The following is a 23,818-nucleotide window of genomic DNA, read 5'->3' as shown; positions in this document are numbered from 1 at the left end:
AGCCTCGGGGGCGCGAAGACGAGGAATTAGGACGCGCCCCCGAGGAGGAGAAGCATCCGAGCAGAGCGAGCAAGCAGCGCGCCGGAAAACGACCACACGCAGGCAAACAACGGTGTCCTCTCCGGCAGACCAGCAGTGCGCCGCCGCCGATCAATAGCGCTGCTCGCACTTTGCTTAATGCACTTGGCCCCGTCACTCGCACGCACCCCCCCCCCCCCCCCCCCTTTTTTTTGTTGCGCTTTCGGTCCGATCGGCGCTGTGCAGAGCCCGGGGCGCAGCCGAACAAGGCGTGCGCAAGACGTTCAATCGAGGCGCGCCACACTGGCGCTGCAACAGCGCCCCAACCTAACATCGTGGAATAAAAACAGCGCAACACATCGGAAGAACGCGGAGCTTGGGGGATTTTACGGTGAGACACCCGAAGCGCGAATTTTCGCTTCTGAGAGTTGCAAGCGCTCTGTTTCGAGCTAGCTGATCGGTTCATAGCCGTACAGAGTACGCTTCGGCAACGCCGCAGGAAAAGACAAAAGAGGAAAAAGAAACAAACTTATTCAGCGCCTTCCTTTGTCCCTCTCCCCCTGTACCAACACTCATCAGCAGAATGAGTGCGGCCCCTGTACGTGTATACAGAAAGGTGTCACCTCGTTCGTCCTTCACCCGCATCCACAATGCGCGCGCAACGCCGCTGGACGCGGGAACGTCATTACCGCGGCAAGAAACCGACGGAGGCGGGCAAGCGGAGCGCTTATTTAAAGCACGGATTACTGCCTGTCCCAAGCGCAAAGAATCTCGGGCACGAGCGGCAACACCGCTCTTCGTGTTTACGTTTCCACTGCGATGTGGACGACCCGCGGAAGGAGTGCGGCGTTACACAGTCGCCCCCGCTGCCGAGAGCGGAGAATAAACACCGGCCGGTCACGCGGAGCAAAAACACGCCGCGCTCGAAACGAAAAACACACGACGACGGCTGCTCCGGTCGGAGCGCGGGCGTATAGGTAACGCCCTCGAAAGCGAACTCTCTTTTCCCGATGCTTGCACTGCGCGAAACCCGGACGGTCGCGCGAAGCAGCCGCGACGGAGAAACACTCGACAGCTACCGCCTCCGTTTTACCCGTCGCCCTAGACAGCCGGCGGGTTACAACAGGGTCGTAACTTCTCCTCCGACCGGTGACGTCAGAGCACTCGCGTGAATCACTGTGCGATTCGAATCCAGCCGCCCCGGCTGTCTTACCGAGGCGCAGCTGCTAACGGGTTAACCAAAGAACAGACTCGCGGTCACCCCTCTATTGGCAGCAGCGGAAGCGACACAGAGGTCAGGTTTCTGGGCGCTTGCCTCGCAGAAAGGAGAGAGAGATACGGCGACGAACAACGCTGGCATTCTAACACGCAACGGTCGGCGTGACTGGGAGCCACGACAAACCATCGAACCCGAAAACGTATACCACAATCGCGCATTCAGGCTAGAATTCTAAAACGCCTACGACCAAGAAGCAGGCACAACGCACAGTTTTCAGAAATCACATAAGCGTCGTTCTCCGTCAGGAGCGACCGAACGCTCCGCGAGTTCTTCCTTGAACGATTAATAACTGGACGCCCCGCTCCAGTTGTAACCAACACAGTGCTGTGCACGTGTGTGATTTAATTCCTCTAAAACGAACTAATCACGCGCACAACCTGGACACATTTCTTATTGTGTAAATAGTTTGTACATATTACTTCTATCCTCTCTTCCTGTCCCCTCACCTCTTTCATTTCATTTCTCCATTCTGCCTGCTGTCCTTTACTTCCGCTGCCCCAGCTCAGGTGCTTAAGTAACGATGGCAGATGCCGGGGCTAGCAAAAATCTTTTCCTTCCTTTTTAATATTATTTTAATAAACAACCACCTTCGAAACTCACCTAGCTCCGTTCGAAAACTTGCATATTTTACATTTGTTCGCCCACAGCTGGAATTTATCTCACCTATATGGTCTCCCCATCAAAAATATCTCATAGATATGCTCGAGTCCATTCAAAGCAGAGCTGCCCGGTACATTTTTAGCAATTATAGTCCCCTCGCAAGTGTATCCCAGCTTAAATACCTTAATGACATACAGATACTTGAAATTCGTCGCTCCATTTCACTTCTGTGTTTATTCCATAAATATGTTCACACCCGTCCTTCGTTGTTACCTCTGGCATCACCTTTCCGCTCTTCACAACGCTTACACAATCAACTCAGCTTCAACCGGATATATGGGAAGACCCTGTCGTTTAATTCCTCTGCATTACCTAGAGCAATAAAACTCTGGAATGATCTTCCTGACAACATAATCTCTTTCATTGATCCTGGTGAGTTTAAAAAACATCTATGTATACATTTATTGCCATAGTGATGTTCGAAATGTACAACAGTTTCATTTGTTCTTAACGTTGTTTCGTGTCTGATGTTATTTTAACTCGGTTTTGTATAAATTTCGTGTTCCTTTCTTGTATTTGACTTGTACCGCGTTCTTGCACCGATATTATGGGGTTTTTTTTTTCCATCTGTATGTACATCTGTATTTGCCCCCCTCACCCAATGCTCTTCGGGGCCTGTGAGGTACTAATAAATAAATAAATAAATAAATAAATAAAAAATAAATAAATAAGCGTCGGAGCAGCCGGCCAAGGAACCGGCGTCAACTCCGCGAGCCATTTGCCAAACTCGCTCGAAAGAGTGAGACAGAGAAGAGCGAAAGAGGAAAAAAGTAAAACGGAAGAAAGGCGCAACGGTTCCGCCGCTCGCAGCAAGACTCAAAAGCGAGCGTCAAATAACCGAGTTATCGAACCGCAGCGCGGCCTATGTCGAATCGGAAACTCCAAGCGGACAAAAAAATAAAAACGAGATAGCACCACCACCGGCAGTCATTTCTCCCCGGTTCTCGGCGCGGGCACCGATAGCACGGGATACCCGGATGACAGACCTGGGCACATGGAAGAGGGCGGATGCCCCCCTCGCAGAAGCCAAAAGGACAAACGGTTATTTCATTCGCCTTCCTCGCCCCTCGGGCGGCACACACAACAGTCGCGCCACTCTCTCTCTTTCACCCCGGCAACTCTCGACCATCGCGCGGTCCGCAACACAGATAAGTCAGGGCTGCGCTCCGCAAGCGAGCAGCAAAGGGCACACCGGGCGCTAAGACGGCTGCGAAGCGCGGGCGTTCATAAAAAACAAAACATACGAAAAAAAAAAGATCACTTCGCAGACACACCAGGAAAGGCAGAATGGAAACGCGCGCAGCTCCGCCTGCAAACCAGCGTGCGTATGTGCAGCCGGGCTGAATCTATCAATGCTTTTTTTTTCCCTTCTTTCTTTTGCCTGCGCAGCAAACTGCGACGCCCACGCTCGATTCGAGTTTTTAAAGCGTCTTAGGCGACAGGCGAACCGAATCGGAGCGCACTGAGACGTTCGCCGCGGGGTAGAACGTTTAGCGCCGAACGACCAACTTCGCGGTCACGACCGGTTCACCGAGAGATGTGGCAATGCCGCGGCGCAAGCTGCGACGCCGGGTGGCGAAAGAAAATAAATATTCCAACGAGCTCCTTCACTCGCTAATGTCGCACTTGAGCCCTCAATCATACGTTCTCTGGAGGGGAGGGGGGGGGGGGGGGGGCAACTTGGTCGCTGCGTAGCGGCGCACGCAGGCCACTACTGCAGCAAAGCGCTGACACGGCCAAACGCCTCCTCCCTGAGCCTCTCCTGCGAATATAGTCGCGCACGTAAGATACCGAGCAACGTTCTCGAAGCCATGCTGTATCCGCTATACGGCCGCAACACAATTAGCATGCGCGAGGCGGTTGGTAGCGGCCAAGCTGGTCCCTCCGGTGCGACGACGGGGCACAAAAGAAATCGTCAATCGAGGACAGAACTGGAACAAAGCGAACGAGTTTGAATTCTGGAAAGAGGCACTGCTATGTGCGCGCGGCGCTCTTATTGGGTTATCTTCGTTTGAAGAACTAAAGGGGGAAAAAAAAGCGACAAGCAGACGTGACAACCCCCACCAAGGGAAAACAACAACAACAACAAGGCCTCGAAGAGCGACGCAGATGTTTGGGCAGACTACGCTCCGACACCGGCGCACGACAACGAAAAGGTTCCTCCTCCTCCTCTGGGGCGCAACAATGCATCGCAACGGCGACCCAGCAAAAGCGCCGGAACGCAGAGAGGGGCCGATGCAAGGAGGAGAGAGAGAGGGGGTAGCGGAATCGAAAGAGAAAGGCGCCGAAGCAGCCTCCTCGCCCGCGCGCGCGCGCACCGGATCGGACGGACATGTTGGCGCCGCTCCGCGCGGTAGCAGCAGAGCAGCAGACGGGGGCCGACGGCGGTCGCTGGGCCTTTCGCGACGGCAGCAAGCTGGAAACGATGCTCGCGGGTCGCAGCCGCGCCGCAACAACCACTCGTTCACGATGATCCGCAGCCGGTCAACAGTGCGGGGAAAGCGGCCCAGGCTAAAGGCAGCGGCAATCCTCGTTGACCCCGAGACGGTAAGGAAGCCCCGGCAACCTCGCTCTCCTTTGCGCGCCCAACTGCCGATCGAGGCCGCTGGCCTTGCGCGCTCGCTAGCTCGAACACTCGGAAGCTTGCCCATATTGCTCGCGACGGCGGATCACCCGCGACAATAGGAAGCGCGGGGTGGCAACGGCGCGCGGAAACAGCGCAACTTCGCGACCCGTCTTACATACGAGCAGTGCGGTCGACATTAGGCCTAATCCGTTCCTGGTCGCAGCCAGCTGCTTATCAGCCGTTAACGGCGGACAGAATGACCCAATGGGTTCGCGGGACTTCACAAGCCGAACAGCAGCCCCTCGCGACGGGTCCGGCGAATTCGGCCCTTAATTTAACGACACCGCTCGCGGCGTCGTGGAAAATGCTTACAAACATTGCCCCTCACCGAACCTCGCTGGATGTAGGCCGACACATCATTTTCAGAGTAATATTAATGTCTTAGGCCAGGCGTCCACCGCAGTTTGAGCCAAGTTTTGTAAACACCCGCATGCGAGGCGCGATTTCGCAACTGACAGACGATCGATGCAGAGCCGAGTCGATAAAACCGCTCTACCAACTCGTCCGCGCTGGTTGACGATGCCGCCACCTTTTCTATTCCAGGCGTGACAAACAATGCAAGTGAAGCTGCCATCGAGAGGCGTCACACTCTATGTATGCCTCTCGCTGCTCGCATGTGCCGCCTGCGGCGTGGCACCGGCGGACGGCGCTGGCTCGGATGGTGCCGTCCGCCAAGATGGCGCGCCGCCCGACTGTCCCCAAACGTGCAAGTGCCGCACAATCGACTCATCCGGAGCGCAGCAAGTCCTCTGCGTCGGGCAGCTGCGCAGGGCCGTGCCGAAGGACCTCTCACCTCAAGTGGCCTCACTCGATCTTTCGCGGAACAAGATCCGAAGCTTCAACTCAAGCGAGCTGAGTCCCACAAACTATACACATGCAAGTTACCTGAGCCGCCTCAATCTGCACCAGAATCTTATAGAAAAAATACATGTAGATAGTTTTCGGACGCTAGTCTCTCTCCAAGAGCTGGATGTGAGCAACAACGTGATCTATGCCATCCATGTAAATAGTTTCGATGCCCTTGAAGCACTTACTGTGTTAAACCTCTCGGGAAACCATCTGGACCAATTGAAACACGAGTGGTTCCAAAGCCTTTCGAACTTGACAGTGCTTGACCTCTCGCATAACAATGTCCATGCACTGAACAATGTTGTGTTCTGGTCGCTGCATCACCTTGTGCATCTACGGGTGGATTACAACAGCATCAGTTCCATAGGGCTACTAAGCCTTAAAGGCCTAAACTCGCTGCAATATCTCAATCTTAGCCACAACCAAATCCCGACCATACAAGCCGGCACGTTTCGACCGACGCCAAAACTTGAAGTACTGGACATTAGCCACAACCCAATGCTGGGCCTTCACGAAGCCTTCAAACATGGGCACAAAGTCCGCCAACTGCATGCATCGCACCTGTACAAGCTCTCCCACTTGTCAAAGGCATCATTCGTGGGCCTCGACAGTGTGCAGGAAGTGCTCATGACAGACTGCCCTGCTCTAGAGACTGTGGAAAATGGCGCTCTCTGGCCACTGACAACTGTTCGCAAGCTGGACTTGCGTTTCAATAATTTCACAACTCTCCCGTCTGGGCTGTTTGACCCGCTGACACAAGTGGAACGAATTCGTCTCAATGGCAATCCCTGGTTCTGTGACTGCCGGCTGTACTGGCTGTTGCTGTGGCTGCGTGACAACGTGCAGGCTCATCTGTTGTCACCGTCCCATACGCTCTGTGCCAAGCCCTCAAATCTAACGGACATCACGCTGCTTGATGCTGTTGACAAGCACATGGTGTGCCGCAATGCCACTGTGCTTGAGTACACCACCGAGGCACACTTTAGGTTGCTTACATCAGCAGTGCTTTCATGCCGTGTGGACGGAAGTCCCACTCCATCAATCACCTGGACCACACCACACAGACACCGGTTCAACTGGACTGTGGAGTACGGTGCATCTGTTGGAAACTCTTCCCTCAATGGACCAGTGGCAAAGGGTGATTGTCCCAAGTTTGTGCTCCTTAAGAATGGGGACCTTTTTGTGCGTGAGGTTCAACGTGGTGACAGTGGTCATTACCGGTGCACAGCGAGCAATGTGCTGGGCCACCATACAGTGGCCATACAGCTGACCCTTGACTATGACTTCCTTGTGAATGTCAAAATAGTGAGTGTGCTTGTGGGCTGTGCAACAGCCTTTGGTTTTCTGCTGATCACATTGGTGGTCATGGCAGTCAGTGCCATACTGCGAAGGTTTGGGGTGGAGTGTCCGTGCTGCATGGGTGGCAACTCCCCGCGTGCACGCCAGCTCTACCGCATGCTCGAAAGCCTGGAGCAGTACCGGTGCCAGCAACTGGAGCGCCTTCGAGAGAACTACGCCTGCCAAGTGCAGAGGATCAAGGACAACTGTACGCAGCAGATGGAGAAAATCCGGGAGAGCTACTCGGGCCAGACAGAGCGCTTGCGGGATTTCTGCGACTATGGCACAACACAAATCACCAACATTCGGGACAACTATTACTCACAGGTAAGACAAATTTTTCACCCCATTACACAATGTTCAAGTAGTTCGTTGACAGTAGCAGAAAAGACAGTTTTCGAAGTTCTTGGTACTTGAAACCACCACAAACTATAAAACCCAAACAGCTTTGGACTTGTTGCCGCCAAAACTGTAATACAGCACGAGTGTTTTAAACCACCTACTTGTTCCTACTCTAGGTGCAACGGGTGCGGGACTATGGTGTGGGCCAAATTGACAGGCTTCGAGAGAACTACGTCTTTCAGCGCAACAGGATTCGGAAATTCAGTGCTCATCATCTGTACAAGTTGCGTGAGAACTACAAGCTGCAGCAACAGCACCTGAACAAGATACTGGAGAACCTTAACCTTGAGAGCTGTAGAAGTGTCTGCGCCCGCACGGACTCCATCATCTTCGATGCTGCAGATTTAGGGCTTGTGCCTCCGCATCTGGAGATGCTGCCGCCACCACCAGCCATCCTCCCACTGTTTGTGGATGAGGACACTGAGAGCCAGGTCTCTGCCTACTACACGCCAGATACACTATCTCAGGTGTCGCCAGATGAAGTGGTCCTGCAGCCAAACTTCCCCAATCTTGACTGCTTCCCTGACTTTGCTGCAGAGCTCCCTGTAGTCGACATGCCGGAAGTGATGTGTGTGATGTCAGCAGAACAGCCAGGCCCCAGCCGCATGCCACCCTTAAACGTGACTGTGCATATGGACTCACAGATGGAAGCAGCTGCCTCTGAAGTGCCGCTACTGCACAATGCATCCCACGAGACTGCTGTGTGATGAAGCAGAGACTACAGAATAGAAGAGTACTTAACAAACTGAATTTTGTTGTTTTTGTGCTGACATTCATGCTGTTCAGACAGGTGGCAAGTGCAGCTTGCTTGCGTCAGGAATGGAGCTTACAGTGTGCTCTAGATCCCAGACACCCAGCTTAATGTTTCACAAGGGCAGCAGCCAGATTCAGACAAGCTAGTCTAGCCAGAAAGGACTGTCGTCCACTATAGTGTGTGTTGCATGCTAAGTAAAAAAAAAAGAAAAATTAAGTGGGGGGGGGGGAGGGACATCTAGGGACACCTTAACTGCTTCAGAGGCATGTTCACAGTTAATACCTCTGCCCAGAAGGCTGCACCATGCTTACAGTCGCTTAGGTTGTGAGGTGCATTGCATATTTTCGTACCGGTGTCTTAGAGGAACAGTAGCAAAAACAAGTGCTTCTAACAGCACTATTTAGAACATATCAAGAAGAAGAGCACATAAAGAGGAATAATCCCTGTATCTTCCAGAAGGTGCCCTTCCCCTCGACAACAGCTGCCACATTTCAGGCTTTTAGATAAGCCAAGTTTCTGTGATAGACAGGATGCACCCTTTGCTTTCAAAGGTATTCACAGTAGTGAGCATTCTTGTTATTCCAGGCTCCAACTCCGGCTCTCCCCAGACTCCCATGCTTGTGGATACTAGACTGCTGCATGTTTGAAAGTGCACTTTTGTTGTCAATGGTTCCTGATGAGGCAGAAAACTGACATCCATGCAGGGCTGGCTTGCAGCTATAAACAAGCTGTGTGCCCCACAGATGGCAATTTCAAAGAGAATTCTATGGTGCAAGAAATTTACCTGTGGACATTTTTTATAGTAATTATTGTTCCCATTATTGTTTACATTAAGTGTATTTCCTGTGACAGTGAATGGTACAGATGTCTTTTTTTTTTCAAACTTCTTTTTTCATAATAAAAATATGTACCTGCTTTTTTGACTGAGGTGTGTGCTGGTCACAATGCAAGCATAGTGAAGAGGATGCACCGTTCAAGAAAGACAAAATCCAGGAAGTGCCATGGTGCTGAATGATTGCTTGTGCTTGCTCATTTTTGTTTTATTGAAGCCATGTGCCATGTAGAAGTTTTTATTCAGAGGAAAAGGACACAGAAACCCTACTTTGGTTCTAGTGCATGTGGGGAGTTATGCACGTCTCCATCAGGTCAAAAAAGTGGCTATGCCCAAGCACTTTACTGCTGGGTACATGCATATGTAGTTTAAAATCCTACCAATGTTTTTGCTTGCAAGTCCTGAATAGACAGCTTAATAACTGCAAGCACTAATCAAAATAATTGCATAGCTGATTGGTTGCAGATATCCGTAACGCATACCACTTTTTGAAAAATTACTGGCTGCAATGCCACGACAGCAAAACAAAAGTTTTCAGCAAATATAGCCATCTATGTTGGTTCACGCACTCCCGAAACGTGCTTATGGTAAAACGCTTGAAACTTGTGTCTCTATCACAAGGAAGGTACATGTTTTCCACACAATCGCATGCATAGCAGATACAGTACATGAAGCCCTAACAGAGGCTACTTTAAATTCACAACAGAAGGATCACACACAGCAAACTGCTCTGCAGCCTATCCTTGGCATAAAAACGTGCACAATAATTTTTTTTTTTTTTCAAGATAATTCCGGGGCAGATTCTATCTCTGCACGTTTTGAAAACCTGGCCAAAGAAGGCCAACGCATTTGCTTTGGCATCAGAAAGGCACTGATGCTAAAGCAAGTAAGTGCTTTAACCCTTTCAGATGCCATTTTTTCTTGTTTCCAGCGAAAACAAACATTTTTTTCCGCTGAAATAGTATATTCAGGCTTCAGGAACGATTTGTTAGCTTTCCAGATCAAAATTCCATGAGGTAATATTTTACAGGGATGTGCAAAATTTCCTTCGAAGTGTCATAATTGTTGGAAATAGTAACATCAAAATGACAGGATCTGTCATGCAAGTGGTCGAGTGATTGTGGAATCACTTTGTTTTGAAGATGCACATTACGCTTAAAATTGACGAAAAAAAAAAAAGCTGACGTGATTCCTTGCGCCAAAATCTGTCTCCACAAAAATGGCGGATGACACTTATCTTATTTGCAACGGAAGGTTGCTAAATGCACCTGATACAAAAATTACAGCTAGGTGCAGGGCACTAAGAAAAAGCTGCGAGTTTTCTTTGTACACAATTGTACATTTTAAGGCACTTTGTATACAATCTGTTTACAAAGTACGGTTGAGTGGAGCGGGCACTTGCCTGTTCTACCCCTTCAAAACGCAACTGATATTAAAACACTGCAGTACCATCTACTCGGTACCACTAGTATGAGCAATGCACTCGTTGCTGATGCAGCCAATTTGAAATGTTCCAGCAGCGCTTTTTGATACGAAAAGCAGAGGGGTGTGTCCATGGTGTGTGTTTGCTTTCGATGATTAGATGGCACTTTTTTTTTATAAAGTCGCATCTCCCTTAATAAAGCCAGGCGCTTTACTTCCAAAAAGTTTGATGAAAAAAAAACTGCGAATTCCTGTAGACATCGAGTACTGGACCCACTATTTGGCCACTGTGGAGGTGCCTCATACATGTTCAAACAATCACAGCCTGCAGGTATGGTCACGTACACAGATACCCCTTGTTGTAAAAGGCCTTGGTGCAAGGCACTCCATGGGGAATGGGTTTATTTGGTTGGTTTTCCTGCTAAAGAATACATTCCCAGAAAACTAGACAGCCATCTCTAACATGGGTCTCTGCAAAAGTACACCACGTGTGCCAGTACATCAGCATGGAATGAGCCCTGGCATCATTACTGCAACATTAAGCCAGTGCCAAAATCATTTATATGCAAGGTACCTTTCACTCTCTGCAGTGGCGTGGTTTCTAAGCAAGGCTGCTGTAGGCTCAAACGCATGCCATGGCAGCCCCTTTTCAGCGGAGGTGAAATGCAAGGTATGGCCATGTACTGTGCTACGTCGGTGTGCGTCCAAGAACTTGGGGTAGTCAAAATTAATTCGCAGCGATCCAAAAAGGCAACTCTCTCTCTCTCCCTTCTTTATATGTTCCTTTATGATGGGGTTTGGATCTCCACCCTGGCAGTTCGCCTTCTGGCCACAAAATTTGCACTGCACCGAAAAGGACTCTGACTCATCTGGTATGGGCTTGTCGGGAAAATAGCAGTATTGACATAATAAATCGGCCGTGGGAGGGCTGGGAGGCGGCCCTGTCCAGTTCGGACTTCGAGGAACAACGAGCCCTCGTCGCCAGAGCACGGGCAGCGGCTTTTACCAATGGTGCCCCGGACTAGGGACCCGATCAGCCTTCCCTTCGTCTAAGTCATTGTGGTTTAAATAAATGTTTTCGTCATCATCTACCCTGGCAGAGTCAGCTACAGTGACTTTCCTTTTTTGGTAGCCAATTATTACTTATTACTAAGGCGCTTTTAATTGGGAAACTGGAAAGGAGGCCAGCCTTGAACCTATTCATGCACGTTCCTTTGCAGCACCAGGAAACCCCTGTGCTGACAAACAGAAGAAAAGCAATGGATTCAGCAGAAACATCTAAATTTTGTTGAAGGTAACATTTTTTAATGGCACTAATAATGTCTCTGCAGTGCTGCACCTGCTATAAAAACAGTGCTCACTGATCTACTGTGCTCAACTTTTGCTCCCAAAAAAGTAGCACTAGTCCTCAGCCTGCCACAAAAATATTTTTACCAAGTACCTCCAGGATGAAAAGAATAAACGAGGTGGACAGTACGGACAGCCTAATAAATGCACTGAGGAGAAGGTTCTTATGGCATCAAGTTGAATTTAGCTATAGGGGGCTTTCCGGCAGAGAATGAATGCAATTAAATGCGCGGAGATTTGCCTGATAGCAAGTGCTGGTAATACGCAAAGACAAGCCGTGATGCAGGCAGTGAGCCTGGCTCGTTCAACACAGGTGGACAACAATCCATTCCCTCGAGGGTAACGTCAATGAATGGCACCTCAGTGACTGAAAGCAAATCTGCTTCGCTACAAGGAAACCTGGACCACAGTTCCAATCCACATTTAACTATAAGGGACATCAAGTTTTGTCACTTTTTTTTTAAATTCAATTTTATTCATTAGCAACGGCGATGAGTGTATTTGGAATCTTCAATTCAGAAAAAGCCAGGCAAGCGTGGCAATTTACTATGCCACAACCACAGCGCAAAAAAAAAAAAAAAGAAACCAAACTCATGGACCGTTTATTATTGCGCAAAATGGTGCAAAATTTCCTCGAAATGCAAGAACCAGTGCTCCTGTCGATTTTATGAAGTGCCCTATTCATCTTCAATTAGCATGTGAGGAAAAGAAAGGGACATGAACAGCGAACAGCCTATTTTTGGCATTCATAAGCAGCAACCGGAAGCTGCCACACCTACAAGGGGGCATGTGCACTCAAAGGGCATCTGGGTGTCAGTGGGAGGCCCTAGTGAGAAGCCCCATGCTGAGCGAAACTGCTCCTGCTTGCAAACAAGGTTATAAGTAGGGGGATGGAGTTCTTGGTTCAGACTAGAAAAAAAAAAAAAAAAAACTGGAAAAGTATGCAGAATTCAGTTTTCAAAATTCAGTTTTGACCAAAGAAGGATCAGTTGACAAGGAAGCCTAAGGGGCCATTCCATGCCAAACGCACCAATGTACGCGCTCGCCACTCTTCGATTTCGTTCAAAAAATTCGCGACTCTTTATTGAACTGTTAAAAGCAATTCCCCTTTATATCTAGCGGGAAAAAAATTTTACCGCTAGATCTCTAGGTCTCTGTAAAAAATTCACAATAAAATGTCTATTTTTCCTTCTGCCCTCCACATTTTTTCTGAACAATGTATATGAGTTGTATTTTTTATCATGTGTCAAGACATTGCCTGCAAAAGGTTTTCATATTCTTGTAATTCGTTTTCCTAACTTAAGACGGTCCATTTTGGAACTTTTCACTGGCTCGCCAGAACATGGAAAAAACTGTTTACACTAAAATTAATCCGAATAACGATAAAAAAAATGCTAAAGTTGCAAAAAGTGCATTTTGCTCCGTATTCAGACGAAAATATTATACTGTGGTGCTCAATGCAAAAATGTAGTGAGCACCTGCTTCTAATAGCTTGTTTTATTGTAATGTTGCTCAGCAATTTTTATAGAGGTCTTTCTTGTTTTATCGAGAAAAAATTTTTTTGAAGTTGAGCGCCGCCGCGCTGGTCATGGTTGCCCCGTACTGTTGCTTCACTGCAGAACACAACCTCAGTGCTGTTCAGACTGTTCTCTTTCCATGCACTGTGTTTACAAAACGGGAAAGAGCAGGATCAAACCCCGCACCTTCCACATGCGAGGCGACGCTCAAACGACCACCAGGTCCCCACTGCGGACATGGAAGATCCCATGGCTGAAACTGACTGCAGAATAATACTTCAGCCTCAAGAACGCCACCAAAGGAAAAGCAAAGGCAGGTCAGACCTTGGAGGGTGTTCGGTTCCAGACGGTGATGTGGTGACCCGAGTTGAGGAGGTTCTTGACCATGCCCTGGCCCATGTTGCCTAAGCCCAGGAACCCAAACTTCAGGTTTGACGGGCTCACCCGCTTTTCCCGCAGCACGTCCGATATCCTCTCCACATCCAAGGGTGGCGTCACCTGCCATTCGTGTGCAAAAGGGAGACACATTGTGAACTCTTACTAGCTCCACCACTGAAGTTCAATCAAAAGCACGTATTTCCAGTCTTCTATCTGCAACAGACTAACAAGTCTTCATTCGAGCCATTCTGTCTTTTGCTGTAAGGCTTTTTTCAATTCCCTTGGCACTGCTAACATGCTTCAAAGTACAGCATTTGCCAAAAATACACAGCCCAAGAGGTTTGCTTCTGAGCGTCGTGGAGTGGCTCGTTTTGCACCCTCGGCGATCTCTCAAAGGTGGGAGAAATTCATGCCCTCAACCCTCCCAAGCTTAGCTACCAAATGGGCCAGAGAACCCCGCTATACGGCATAGAAGCAGGCCTCTTGAGCTGCACATTTTTGATAAAGGCTGTACTTTGCAGCAGGTTCAGTGCAACACAACTGAACAAAGGCCACAAGCCAACAATGTGCAATTCCTGTCTTCTTTAAAGGTTTTTGGAAAAAGGGTATTGAAAAAAATGTTTCTTATTAACGAAGTTACAATTATGACATATTCAGGGAATATCTACATTTGGCCAATTCTTTAAAAGTCTCACCCAAGTGTTGAACGAACAGCCGTACAGCGGCCTGCGGCGAAGCGGGGTGGAGATACAGCAGAGAATATGCACATGCACGCAAAGTGCCTGCTGTTTTCGTCCTTTTTGCCACTCCGCTTTGTCAACAAGCACTGCACGGACGTTTGCTTGACACCATTGTACTATTGTTAAAGAACTGCCTGGAAGCATTTCTTTTCTTCATCTTAAATATGTCACTGAATTTCATCCAAAACAAATCCTTGTGCACTTTTGTAATAAGTTATATATGTTTTTGTCGAGAACTTTAAAAAAAACTGCTGCAGGAACATCCTAAAATGCATGCTACTGGTTTTTCACAACATCAAGAAATGCAATAAGGGTGAAATTATCCTGCAATCATTGAGATTAAGTTTTGGGGTTTTGAAGCTGCCACTCTAGAAATGGGAAGAAAAGTTTGTATTCCTGTTTCTGAAGTGACTGCTCCAAAACCTTGTAACTCAAGTCATACGATGGGCAGGATGATAATTTTACTCACTGCCATGAGGATAAAAGAAAACGCCATGAGAAACCAATGACATACATTTTAGCACATTCCCTGCTGCAGAATACATAAAAAACTTTTGGCAAAGAGGTACATAACATGACGACGATGGATTTTTATGGCGCAAGGGCATCTATGGCCAAAGTGCGCCATGACACAAGGTTTTTTCGACTTCTCAAGGCGGGGTCAAAGACCCACTTCCCAAGCATTTCACCCTAAATAAGCCGAGCACCTGACCAGGGGAAAGCTTGTACCCATTTTATCACCGGTGGGTACCCGGCGGCACTGGGGATCAAACCCCGCACCTTCTGGATGCGAGGCGGATGCTCAACCACTCGGCCACCGCTGCGGTATAGTTACATAACATATTACATAACTGCACATGGGCTTGTTTTACATAAAATTAAATGGCACATTTAGAATCAGCATGCAAAAATACATGTTCACGGAAGATTTTATGCCTGTGACTTCCTCACTAGCATTACTTTTAAGATCCTCTTTACCAAACATGCACCAAGAAGGCTTCCATTGAAAGGGCTAGTTGGTTTGAAACAGTCAATCCTCAGCTAGGCATTTTTATTTTTCAAAGAATTCTGCAGTTCAGACAAAAGGACGAGTAAGACACAGAAGGCAGGGTCATGCCTGTCTTGCACTGTCCTCTAATCCTCTCGTCAACAGAAAGATAACAAAAAAGGCAATGCAGAAAGGTGAGAAAGCTTGTTTTGAATATTCTGAAGCACCTGCAGGACCTCCAGGTCACTTGAAGCACACTTCTGGATCCCCAAGCACCTATATACATGCTTGCTTCTTTCCTTTACCCACTTCATTTTAGGACCTAACATACTTTAACTGCTTGCAGCAGACTGCTTCAATGTATCACCAACCATAATTATTTGAATAGGCCAAATTTTCCGGTGTATAAGTCCCGTTTCATTTTTCCTCTGGATTTTTCGCCGGTGCTTTTTATACAACGTTGAAACTTGTATACGGTGAGAAACGTGCTATCATGCACAACATTTTGACGTTCCCAATAAGAATGTTTGAAATGATGATTGATGTGTAAAAGGAAAAATATGATTGAATTATTAGAGAGCCTTGGTGCACTGCGATCCACTACCGTAATCTGCTCCTGCAGGAACCTAGCTGTGCCTGCGTAGTGGCAGGTGCGAGCCTCTCAAGGCAATTTGCACATGCACAGATAGCTCCCCATGGACGCCATAAGGGAACACAGACTGGCTATGCTAAAACTATTTTAGAGCAAAGCTCTTATACGCCTGTTCCTAGCTTGTGTGTCGTCGCTACTGGCAGACCTATAGCAAAGCGAAGAGCATGGTGAAGGATGGCAATAAGGTGATAACGAAAAGGCGGGGAGGGGGTACTGGTGGAAGAGAGGAAGGGCGGAAACTTAAGGTGCAAAGTGGAGGCGAAGGGTATGGTGGGGGCAGGAGAGAGGGGTGGTGCTCAGTTTGCACCGGTTGACGCATAGTGACCTCATACACACGTTTACCGATAGCTGTCATGCTTAGAACGTGCACTGCAACCACCTGCACAGAAGTGACTGCGGTGGATGCAGTAGCAGACAGATACACCCGCATCCCCTTCATTTTAGGCGGCACACATTGGAATGGTCATGAAAAACGATGCACTGCTTTGCCCTAGTGAGGAAATTCCTCGCACAAAGATTGTGGGCCCCTTAATTGTCATGCAGATGCTTGGCTGCTTATGTTTAAATCGGGTAAACATATAACACAAAACTGCTAGTCGCAACTTGAGTCAGCCATGAATCGGCAGTCGAGCCATCAACCAGCACGCACATGTGTGTGTCTAAGAAGGCCATTTGTTTACCACGGAAACAGGCACGTGCTACTCTAAATGTGCGGGTCATGCACCCAGTGGCCTGCTCTAAACGAAGATGCGGCCCTTGTAGCTTCAGCCACAGGGGACGCATCTTTTGAAGCAACGAGACTAGCACGCAGCAAAGCATTCTCACAGGTATCGGAAAACGCAGGAGAGGACGCCACAACCAGGTAAAGGTTGCACCGCACCGCTCTACACCAATGAGAAGCATTTGTTCAGTGCAGTAGTTTAAAAGCCTTGTGCGAAAAAGTAGGAGTGCTTTGCACTGCACTCCTTTAAAGCTTAAGCGTTGTCCAAGTTTTCTGCCTCAATATATCGCATAATCAAGCCGCACTCAAATTTTGCATTTCGGAGTACAGTACTAAATACTAAGGAGGCAGCAAAAAGTCGGCACTGCCAATGTATCAAGTCCAGCCATATCCTCTAAAGTTTAGAACTTTTTATGACGGGTCGCAAAAAAAGAGAGAGCTTATCACGTCTGAACAGAACTACGGAGAGAGACACCATCTCGCTCATCTCAAGGTGGAACACGTTCGTCAGTCACGCCACTTATTGTCTGTGCCGTGCTTGCGCAGTGATCACCGATTGAAGCAAGGCAAACCTGACAATCAGAAAAAGTTTGGGCGCCCATTTTGTTACATCCACACACTTGCATGGGTCACAGTGAAGAGCAGATAGGTGCCTGTGCTTTGCGGACGTTACCACTGCATACGAGTCTCCCAAGAGGTCCTCATTCTTGCACTGCACTTAAGCTAAGCTGACTATGTGCTCCTCACTTTACCTGGCCCAAAAATTGACTCTTGCTAGGACAACAACTTGAACGGCCTGAAACATTTTGTATGTGCGAAAATCGGCTGCTACTGTACCTGCCCGTAGCATTGGCGCGAGCTCACGCGACACGCTATCGCCAGTCAGTTCTCAGCAGGGAAGGCAGCACACAGAAACCACCGTATCTGTGGGTACAGATTTCGCACCTGGCCGATATTTGAGGCGTAATTAAACCTGACCTTTGGTCACATGACGCATTATGCCTTAACGCATGGTGCAGATTGCCTCATTGACTGCTACACGTGCGATGCTCACATTGTTTTCTAACTGTAGTTGAAATGGCTGCGTCTCGAAAACACGTTAACAGGCATCATACCTGGCCAGACTAATAATAAATCGAGGATATTCATTATCAATGCACCAAGTAAGTCTGCCTTGTCATCTAAATTGAGACTACTCCACACACTGCGTACACCCGGATATAGCAAACGAAAAGTGCATGACGGTCATGTTCATTATTAGCGGGTTTGACTATACCTAGTGCAATGCACCTGCATGACCAAAGCATGACATACTGGTGCAGCGCAACGGCAGCGGCAACAGGCGCCAAACACAGTCGAACCGAACAGAGCAACGGGCACTTATTTGCACGATTCCCGCGCTGTCACAGTCGCACCACAAACAATTGGGACAAAGAAATCAGGCGTGGATCCAGCACAGCCACGGAACAGCAGTGACAGCAGCAGTACAAACAGTCTATGACAATGATGATGCGGCTTCTTCCTTCGAAGCGCGTGGTTACCGGCGCCACCTATCCACTACTCACAAGATCCACTATCATTACATTTCTTGCCCTTCAGCTTTTTTTTTTTTGGTCGCTGTTTTTCGTTTTTGCCGAGCAGCGCGCAGACCGACTCTCCCCGCGTCGGTTGTCCGTTGCCCACCCGCTGTGGATGCACATCCGTACAGTATCGCATGGTTATGCAGGAAGGTCCGTAGCCCTCATCGGAGTTCTCCGAGTTAACCGATGCGTGGGTAAATGCCTCCGAGATAATGAGCCTTTTCCGCCATTGACCTATACGCAGTCTTGCCGGGACCGCAAAGCGAGTCCTAGTTAACCAAATTTCCGAGTTAATGAGATCCGGATAAACGAGGTTTTACTGTACTGCCTTTGGCACATCGCCGACAAGCGCATTGGCTGGGAAAAAGTCTAGACGAAAAAGTGAACCTGCCGCTGCAGGAACTGCCCTATGCCCGCAGTACGAAGGGTCCTGAACGACAAGGTGAAGATTTGGAAACGGTAAGAACCGACAAAAGGCTTAAAGAAACGCACCATCAGCGTTGGCCTCCATAATTAGGCATAGCAACTAGAGTTAAAATTGGCACCATAACCGGCGGTATGCACTTTGCAGTGGCTTGTGTATAATGATATGTGGCTTGCCTGTAGTTAAAACTGCAGTTGTTGATGGCTGTATGACGGAAAAGTCGGCTGCGGTGCATTTTGCGTGGGTACGCTGACCTCGCTTTGAAATGCACCACCATTTTCTTCCGCGCTCATCGTCTCCGTGAAGCTGTACGCTTCCCACGCTCTTCGCTCTACTTCCCGTAGTCGAGACAAAAGACCCGAGGATAAACGAGTTCCGTGAACTGTGACTAGTGTAGTGTGCAAGTTTGCAGGACGGATGACATGCAAGAACAGTCCGAATTCGAAACCACATGGGCACAATGCTCAGACTCGTGGAGAATATCAGCCCCGACATTTACGAGGCTCCTTTAAGCTTGAATTTCATTTCATTTGATGATGTTTTTGATCTTCCTTGCAGTTCTAATTAATGAGGTTTCCACTGTACACATAATATGGCGGCTTGGGCATTGGGGGTGAGTGCGAACGAGGTCCTAAAAATCAAGCAATCAGCTGTGGTGCATCCGAAATTTCAGGTGCTCTCATACATCAGCTCTATGGGCCATGTCGCGGTGCAGCGAAAAAGTCCGAATAATCAAGCGTGTCTGAGAAATCAAAGTTCCGAATTAAGGATGTGCGAACACTCGAATACGAATCAAATAGCAAATTTTCTAATTCGATTCGCGAATCGAATACCTAGTAATCGAGTAATTGCGCTGATGCAAGATGTTTCATTCCTCCCTCTTCTCCAATTTTCCACTGCAGTCATTGGTTCGTGCAACGCACATTTTTAATCTACAGACGCCGCACAGCAGGTGGAAATAAATTAATAGCACAAGCCTTATAGCACTGTCGTGACACAACCAAAAAATGAACGGCCGAAAAAATATCTCCCACTTCATGCAGCCAGAACATTGCTAGCAGCACAGGTCACTGTCGGCACGCGTGAGACTAATTTTGTGGTGAACGCCGGTATGTTGGCCTGTGGGTCTCTATTAATGACTACAAAAAGAGCAGCGTTTACTATTTCACTTCTATTCCTGTTCACCATTTAGGGCACTGGCCATCCTACTCCAATAAAGATTCATTCGTTCATAAGACAGGCAATTATGTAGAAATGTTTAGTTTTCAGAAGAGACAGAAGCATGCCGCAACTAGAAAACAACAGCACTGAATTGAACAACACAGATGGTGGTGGTGAATGCACGCAGCGCCACCAGTAGAGTGCAAAAAGTTTCCCACTCCTGCTTCTCTGCATGCCCACGTCACCGTGCTGTCAGCGCTTCACAGTTTCGTGTCTATAGTTCTGTTTTTCGAGTATCCGCACTGTTTAGTTCAGCTCTGTGGTTTGTGTGCAGAGTCTGTCTCAGCAACGTGGCTGATCACACGAAAAGTGCGACCTAGAAACATTTCGTCAAGGATAATCCGCAGGAAGCAACATGCAAGACGTGCGATGCCAAACTTCAGATGCCATCGGGCACAATGACACCACTGGCGAACCACCTAAAGAACTAACATTACGCTTCGCACACCGAGTTTTTGGTGGAAAGCGGGAAGCTAACAAGTTCCGGCAGCACATCGCAGCTATCAAATGTAAGTTTGACATGGCTAAGGTTGTTGCAGCGCCGAAGACAAGAAATCATGACGCACATTGCTAGGATGCTGGCACTTGACATGAAGCCATACGACTTTGTTGAAAGCCGAGGGTTCAAGCCGCTGTACAAGATCCCCTCTCGGACAACGTTTTCAAGAACGATCATCCCCGACCTGTACAGGGACACTGTAAGCGCTGTCAAGCGGCGAATTCACGCCGACCTGCAGGAAGGCGTACAGTCTTTGTCGTTCACCAGTGACACGTGGACGTCGAGGTCAAACCAGAGCTACATTAGTCTCAAGTGCCATTACTTGACTTTGAACATCGAAATCCGGGCGTTCCCATCGGGCAACCAGCACGTGATTGACAGTCACACTGCATGCAACATCTTAGCACACCTAAAAGCTATGGTGAGAGAATTGGATCTGCCACTGCAAGAGGTACCCGTTTTTGTTGTGACGGACAATGCTCGAAATTTCCGTGCAGCTCTTTGGGACTTTCACTGCACCTCCATGCACTGTTTGGGCCATACCATGCAACTGGCCATCATGGATGCCAAGGAAGAAACTGCAGGAGTGCCCGCCATTCTTATAAAATGCCGTGCAATAGTAGGCCATTACAAGAACAGTGCCCAAGCTGCAGCAAGACTAAGGGACTGCCAGCGGCGGATGGAGCTACCCCTCCTGGAGCTCGTCCAGAATGTCGACACCAGGTGGAATAGCGAGCATGACATTCTCTAGCGTCTCCTTCAGCTTAGCTCTTTTGCTACTGAGCCATAGGCGACCGGGCTCATATGACCGACGTTTTGAAAAGCCGCCGAAAATTCATTTTGGCGCTTGCGGACACACTGTGCCATCTAGGTTGTTTCTATGGAACCAAGTTCATAATTGCGGCTTTTGTTTGTGAGGGGGCGCCGTGAAAAATGAAACTTTGAACGGCCGCAGCAGCGTCAGCTGGCAAACATGGCGTTCGCGTCGTGCTCCTCGAAGTCGAAATCGGACGCCGAGCGCTCCGGCTGGTTTCGGTTCCGGTTTTTGCGACGAAAGCAGCAATGATAAGTCAGACAACGATGTACAAACGTTGGATTTCAGTTCTGACAGCGAGACATCGTCTCAGGGGCCTGGAACTTCAGCGTGTATTCGCACGTGTTATGTTTTCGTTCGCTCTGTGTTTTTTGTGTATTCGCACGTAAGTTATGTTTTCGTTCGCTCTGTGTTTTCTGCGGTGCACGCTGTTTGTAATTGACGAGAGTGGTTTATTTTTCTGCTTCAGGGCCTTCACAACATATGGCCAAGACAGCTTGCCAAATGCTCAAGGTCGCGTCGCGTTTTTTCAGCCGAGATGACGGCAGGTGTCCATGTCGGCACATCTCTGCAGAGTGGCATTCGGAGATTCGCTTGACCTCTAGACTTCTTAACGTTCTTCACGGCAGAGGTGATGAAGACTGTACGAAAGCACTAATAAGTATGCTTGGATGAAGTTTTTGGACAGGCAAACATAAGCTCGGCGTGACGGCTCATGGGAAGAGGTGAATCCGTTGGACAAGTTCATTGGAATCATCATACATGTGGGAATTGTTGACCTGCTGCGACTACATCTCTATTGGATTACAGCAATCATCTATTCTGGCCTTCAGCCACCAAATAACATTTGCCGATATCGGTTTTTCGTTTTGCTTGTTTTTCTGCTCGTAGCGGACCAGGAGGATTCAGTGGCAGCTGCATCTATTGGCAAGACTTGGAAAGTGCTCTGGCTTTTGAACCACATCACATCAATGAAAGTTCATCGATCCTGATGTTCCAGATCTTGGCCAAAATGCCCAATTTGGTCAGCTGGCTTTCAGGAAGCAGCTCATTCAACAAATCTAAGGGTATGGATGAGGTAGAAGAGCCCACACCCCCAATCTTCCCACAGAATTCATTCGTCACCAACCGGAAAAAAAAAATGGAAAAAAGAAGGAACTGCAAGCCCTGCTATCAGAGAACAAAGCATGAACAAAGATCAAACGCTATGTGCAGCACCTGTCAAGTCTACCTCTGATTCACATCTTCACGTGATTGCTTTTCACAATGGCACCACAGTCATGACCGCTGACTTGACCGGCTGTGGAAAGTGCAATAATTTTTCCTCAGAGCTGCAACTTGGAGGACTGACAGCTATAAACATGTGAACCAGTTTGTATATTCCAGTTCTCTTCTAATCAAATTTGCACTTTGTACAGCCGGTAATTTTTGTTTTTTCTGTATAATTTTTCCGTGCTTTTGCCACATCTGACTAATAAAAGTTCAAGTACTTTTGCACACACGACTCTACTGTTTGTTTAATTCAGAAGTGTAACTAATGAGCTACAATTTCATGTGTTGCAATATGTGCTGGGTTTGTTACTTGTAGCGGAAAAAAATTTTTCTTTCAGTACCCTCCAAATCATGCATATTTCCGTGGTAGCGAAAGAGTTAAAGAGGCAGTTTGCCTTGAACTCTATTCCTCTGAGACAGCGGTATCCAACCTGTCACCACATGAATGGAAAACAGTGGCAGGACTGGTCAAGGCCCTTGAGCCAATTGCATCAGTAACCAATGACTTGAGTGGGCAGAAGTACATAATGTTGTCTTCGGTGATACCATTCCTTTACGGAACACATATGGTGCTGAAGGACTGTGCTGCAGTGGATGACGACACGTCATTGTTTGTAAAAAACTTACAAAAAGCATGAAGGCAAGATTTAGCAAAAAGAGTACATCATGGCAACGGCATCTGACCCAATATTCAAAAACATCTTCTGTACTGAAGCTTTAAAAGAAACAAGGCTTCCGGAAGTTTCACAGAGTGAGCTGCAGAGCTTGTCAACCCCACCACCCAGTGACTGTGCTGAGCCCTCAACATCTACAGCACAAAAGCAGCGCAGTGCCAATATATGGGACAGTATCGACAAACTTGCAATGTCATTTGGGAAAAGACACAACTGCAAACCAGGTAACACTGGTGAATTTCAGCGGTACCTTCGAGAGCCAGTTTGCAGCAGGGATGAAGACCCTTTTGCATACTGGAGTAAAACAAGCAAGCAGAACATTCTCTGTACAGAATGGCCATGATATACCTGGCTATACCAGCAACACAAGTTCCAAGTGAAGATCTATTTTCTATATCTGGCAATATTGTCACGTCCAGGCGAGAAAAGCTGTTGCCGGATCACATGCGGCAGCTGGTTTTTTTGCATGAGAACTTATAAATTGTAAGCACTTCAGCACATGTTTGAATAATTTTTTTTACTACAGTAAAAGCTCATTAATTTGAACTCGAAGGGGACCAAAAAATTGTTCGAATTAAGCAAAGTTCGAATTATCGAATGGGCGACAGAATGAGCGGTTAGTACGCCCCACCGCGTGCGCTGAAGCACTCACATCTAGACTCTTTATTGCGAGCTAAGCACTACTACACGTTTGTGGCGGGCAATTCTGAGAATTAAATTCATGTGATCCCAATGGCAAATGAAATAAATTGATCGGCCAGTTATGTGCCAGAAACGAGTACTAGAATGCATTCGCATGAGTAGCAATATT

At 48.0% G+C, this 23,818-nt stretch overlaps 2 protein-coding genes across 4 annotated transcripts in view; one reads left to right on the top strand and one right to left on the bottom strand.

Moving 5' to 3' along the window:
• Ndf (Nucleosome-destabilizing factor) overlaps positions 1-23,818 on the bottom strand; it is a 111,878-nt gene that overhangs the window by 58,197 nt on the left and 29,863 nt on the right. For both annotated transcript variants that reach the window (XM_077662602.1, XM_077662603.1), the window contains one exon: positions 13,369-13,542. In XM_077662602.1, coding sequence (XP_077518728.1) covers positions 13,369-13,542 — 174 coding nt within the window. The remainder of the gene's footprint in view (positions 1-13,368; positions 13,543-23,818) is intronic.
• Positions 4,078-12,112, top strand: LOC144128841 (uncharacterized). Of its 2 annotated transcripts, XR_013313835.1 has the most exons (4): positions 4,078-4,504; positions 5,127-7,097; positions 7,289-10,850; positions 11,401-12,112. XR_013313835.1 is itself a non-coding variant. In XM_077662601.1 (3 exons), the coding sequence occupies exons 2-3, from the start codon at positions 5,139-5,141 to the stop codon at positions 7,877-7,879; spliced, it is 2,550 nt and encodes an 849-aa protein (XP_077518727.1). In that variant the 5' UTR covers positions 4,078-4,504; positions 5,127-5,138; the 3' UTR covers positions 7,880-12,112. The 2 variants fall into 2 exon arrangements, 1 of the variants encoding a protein (XP_077518727.1); XM_077662601.1 differs by having other exon boundaries at positions 7,289-12,112.

This window comes from Amblyomma americanum, chromosome 4 (genome assembly GCF_052857255.1).
Source record: "Amblyomma americanum isolate KBUSLIRL-KWMA chromosome 4, ASM5285725v1, whole genome shotgun sequence".
Lineage (NCBI taxonomy): Eukaryota > Metazoa > Arthropoda > Arachnida > Ixodida > Ixodidae > Amblyomma > Amblyomma americanum.
Note: the sequence above shows the minus strand (reverse complement) of the source record. Positions and strands in the feature narration are given on the sequence as shown.